This window comes from Gavialis gangeticus, unplaced genomic scaffold, assembly GCF_001723915.1.
Source record: "Gavialis gangeticus isolate Ggan-Ray unplaced genomic scaffold, GavGan_comp1, whole genome shotgun sequence".
Taxonomy (NCBI): domain Eukaryota; kingdom Metazoa; phylum Chordata; order Crocodylia; family Gavialidae; genus Gavialis; species Gavialis gangeticus.
Genome location: NW_017729034.1, coordinates 18,342,048 through 18,345,337, shown reverse-complemented (window position 1 = coordinate 18,345,337; position 3,290 = coordinate 18,342,048). Strand labels below are relative to the sequence as shown.

The 3,290-nt window shown below is 49.6% G+C and overlaps 1 protein-coding gene across 3 annotated transcripts in view; it reads left to right on the top strand.

Moving 5' to 3' along the window:
* The window catches only part of LOC109304854 (vinculin-like), a 48,555-nt gene extending 45,769 nt beyond the window's left edge, over window positions 1-2,786 (top strand). For all 3 annotated transcript variants that reach the window (XM_019527682.1, XM_019527683.1, XM_019527681.1), the window contains one exon: window positions 2,020-2,786. In XM_019527682.1, coding sequence (XP_019383227.1) covers window positions 2,020-2,217 — 198 coding nt within the window. In that variant the 3' untranslated portion in view covers window positions 2,218-2,786. The remainder of the gene's footprint in view (window positions 1-2,019) is intronic.
* The last annotated feature ends 504 nt before the right edge of the window (window positions 2,787-3,290 follow it).

Sequence of the window (3,290 nt, the reverse complement as noted above, 5' to 3'; positions counted from 1 at the left end):
TGCCAGCTTCGACATTGCATTGGTGGCTCATGTTCATCTTGTGGTCAATCATGACCCCCAAGTCCCTTTTAGCCATGGTACTACCAAGCATAGCACTGCCAAGCCTATAAGTGTGATGTGGGGTTTTTTCCCTGAGGTGAAGTACCTTGCATTTTTCCGCACTGAATGTCATCAGGTTTTTATCCGCCCACTTTCTAAACCTATCAAGGTTAGCCTGGATCACTAGCCTATCCTCAGGTGTAGACGCTCTACCCCAAAAATTGGTGTCATTGGCAAACTTGGCCAGTCTGCTTCTAACACCAGTGTCCACATCATTAATGAAGACATTAAAGAATACAGGTCCAAGGACAGAGCCTTGGGGACACCACTGGTCATGGAATGTGTCACGGCGCAGCCGTGATCTCCCCTAGCGCCCTGTACCGTGCCAAGTTAGCATTAAAGCGCCCTCGTTCTCGCCCGCCACGTCTTGATCTTTTATATGTATAAGGGAGGCTGCCTTTTGTCCCCTTGAACACAGTGCTCTGATGTATCCTGGCCCCTGTTCTGTATTGTGACTTGGTACACCCCAGCCTTATGGGCTGTGTGTGGCTCCAATTGCCCCTGTACCACGCCCCAAACCTCGCAGATATCCCAGACGTTGTTTGGTCTGTCTAGCTCTCTGAACCCTCTCTGGTGCTTGGGCTCTCCGCGGCCCTTGTCTTGCAACCTTGCAACCCCACAGGCACTCTGGCTTATCTCGCAACCTTGTGCCCCACAGGCCCTCTGGCACTCATCAATCGCTGCCCCCTTTGCTCTGGGGCACTTCTCACGCTGCCCCCTTTGCTCTGGGGTTACCACAGTCTTGGGGCTCAGGTGGCCATGCCTGGCCCCAACTCTCCTCCTTGGGGTCTCAAACCCCCTGCAGGGCTCAGGCGGCCTCAGCCTTACCTGGCCTCCGATTCTCTGCTCTGCTTCTCAGGGCTGGGGTCAGTGCACCCCCAAATGCTGTGCCCTCTCTGGCGCCGGGGTCCCCACACTACCATGGAGCCCCTATGAGGCCTCCTCCAACCCCTAATAGCCTCACCCGATCCTCCGGTTGTAAACAGTAAACCGTCAACACAAACTCAAGCCCCTTGGCTACAACACAAATTAAGCCATCTGGCTATAACCACATTCAAGCCTGTCACAGGGTGTCTCCCTGTCTCACCCATAACAACTGCCCATGCATCCTGGCCTCTTCCCTTTCCTCGCTCTGGCAGAGTTCCCACCTCTATGGCTGCTGGCAGAGGACTCCCTGTCTGGGTTTAAATGGGAGCCAGGCCCTGCCCCTTCCAGTCAGCTGACTCATCGGTTTCCCTGGCAACCCACAGCTGTGCTTCTTTATTACTACTGTGGCTGCCCTGGTGACCAGCAGCTGGGCTCCTTACTTGCTGCTAGGGCTCTCTCTCTCTAGCTGTTTCTGCTCTAAGAAGCAGGGCAGCTATGTGCTCTGCAACAGAATGCCATGATGGTTCACTTCTGTCAACTACCACTCTCTGGGTCCGACCTTGGAGTCAATTCCCCAGCCATCAGACTGTGATGTAGCCAAGGCCTCAGTTGGCCAATTTTTCCATGATGAGATCATGGGACACCAGATCAAAGGCTTTTTTTTTAAGTCCATATATATGACGTTGGTCTCTTCTCCCTTGTCCAGGTGATATGTCACCTGGTCATAAAAGGAAATGAGATTGGTCAGGCAAGACGAAGATCATTTAGTCATCCTCAGTTCTGTTAAATGTCTGCCATATTATTTTGTATGGAACTAACTTGTTAATCAGAATGTCAGGTGCCACAAAGTCAAACACCTGTTTTTTCCACAAGGCCCATTAGCATTACTATCTCCATCCTTTAGCTCTCTGTTGCCACCATCCTGTATCAGCCACTCTATTGTGTTGCCTGAGACAAATTTTTCTTTGAGTTTTTGACTTTTTTGCATGGTAAGAAATTTAAACCAACTTGCTAATGTCAGTATATTATTGTGTGATTATTTCTTTCAAACAGGGCTTGCGACAGCCATCTCATGACTCAGAAGAGGGGGAGGTAGCTGCTTTTTGTACTCAGTGGAGAAAAAACCTATTATGGCATAGAACCAAAGAAGCTTTAAACCCAGACAGGGATGAATTAGGACTTCGCAAAACACGTGCAGAGCTTGAACCCACTCTTACAGCCCTGGTTCAAGGACCATCATCTCAATGTTAAAAACACTCCTACCTACTCCTAACCTGTAAAAAAAATCCTGGTATGGCTAGCGTTCCCCAGGAACAGGAAGAGATCTCTGCCCGTGGCAAAGAATTGACAGCCTGGAAGGGTAGGGCTCTCGTCACTGACCTCCTTTGAAACTTCCTGTGCTCACCAGAAACAGGACACTATACACTAGAAGACTGTACATATTTTCCAAGGGCCATGAAGAATTAATCTCCCCCTATGTTGTCTTACCTAAACAGTTGGCTTGTAAATGGAAACTCTTTCATTCAGAGACCCTTCACACCACAATGTGTTGATTCAAATTCTAGACCTGTGGATGAATACACAGGTGTTGATGTTAACTTAACAATGTTCATGAGAAATTACTTGTCCATCCTGGCTACATGGCTTTGTGCACCTGCTTGACACTGAATATGAGACTATACCTCAGAGGAACCCTCTCAGCTTTGATCTGTTTACTCCCTAAGAAAACAACCTCTGGGTGTGTCTATGCTGCGTAGTAAAGTGTCACCGTCTATATGTGCGCAGCATTTACTGTGCAGTATATTAGTCTACTGCATGGTTGTGTACTACCTGTAAATACAGGTAGTAGATTAACCATGCAATAACTATTGCAAAGTAGTGCACATGTAGACTACTGACTGGGAACAAATTGCTCCCAGTTAGCCCAGACAGCAGGAGGCAGGGAAACTGTCTCTTGCCCCAGGCAGATGCTTTCCAACCCCATGTCTCAATTGCCAGATTGGTGCATGGGGCTGGGAAAATGTCCTCTCCCCCAGCTGCTGCTTCCCAGACTCATTCTCTGATTGGCAGATTGGGGTATGGGGCTGGGAATATGTCCCCTCCCAAGGTGGAGTCTCCAATCCACCTGCCCCCCCCACACTTCAGAGCAGCTGGGGAAACCCCAGAATGGACCTCCCTCACCTGCCTTCTCCCCCTCCCATCCTGAGTCAGAACAGGAACTGGGAGAGAGGGGACAGAGCTAGGAGAGGAGGCTGCAGAGATGCAGCTTCTCTTCCTGGATTGGATCCAAATCCAATCTCCCACCCACACGATACAACAGCTAA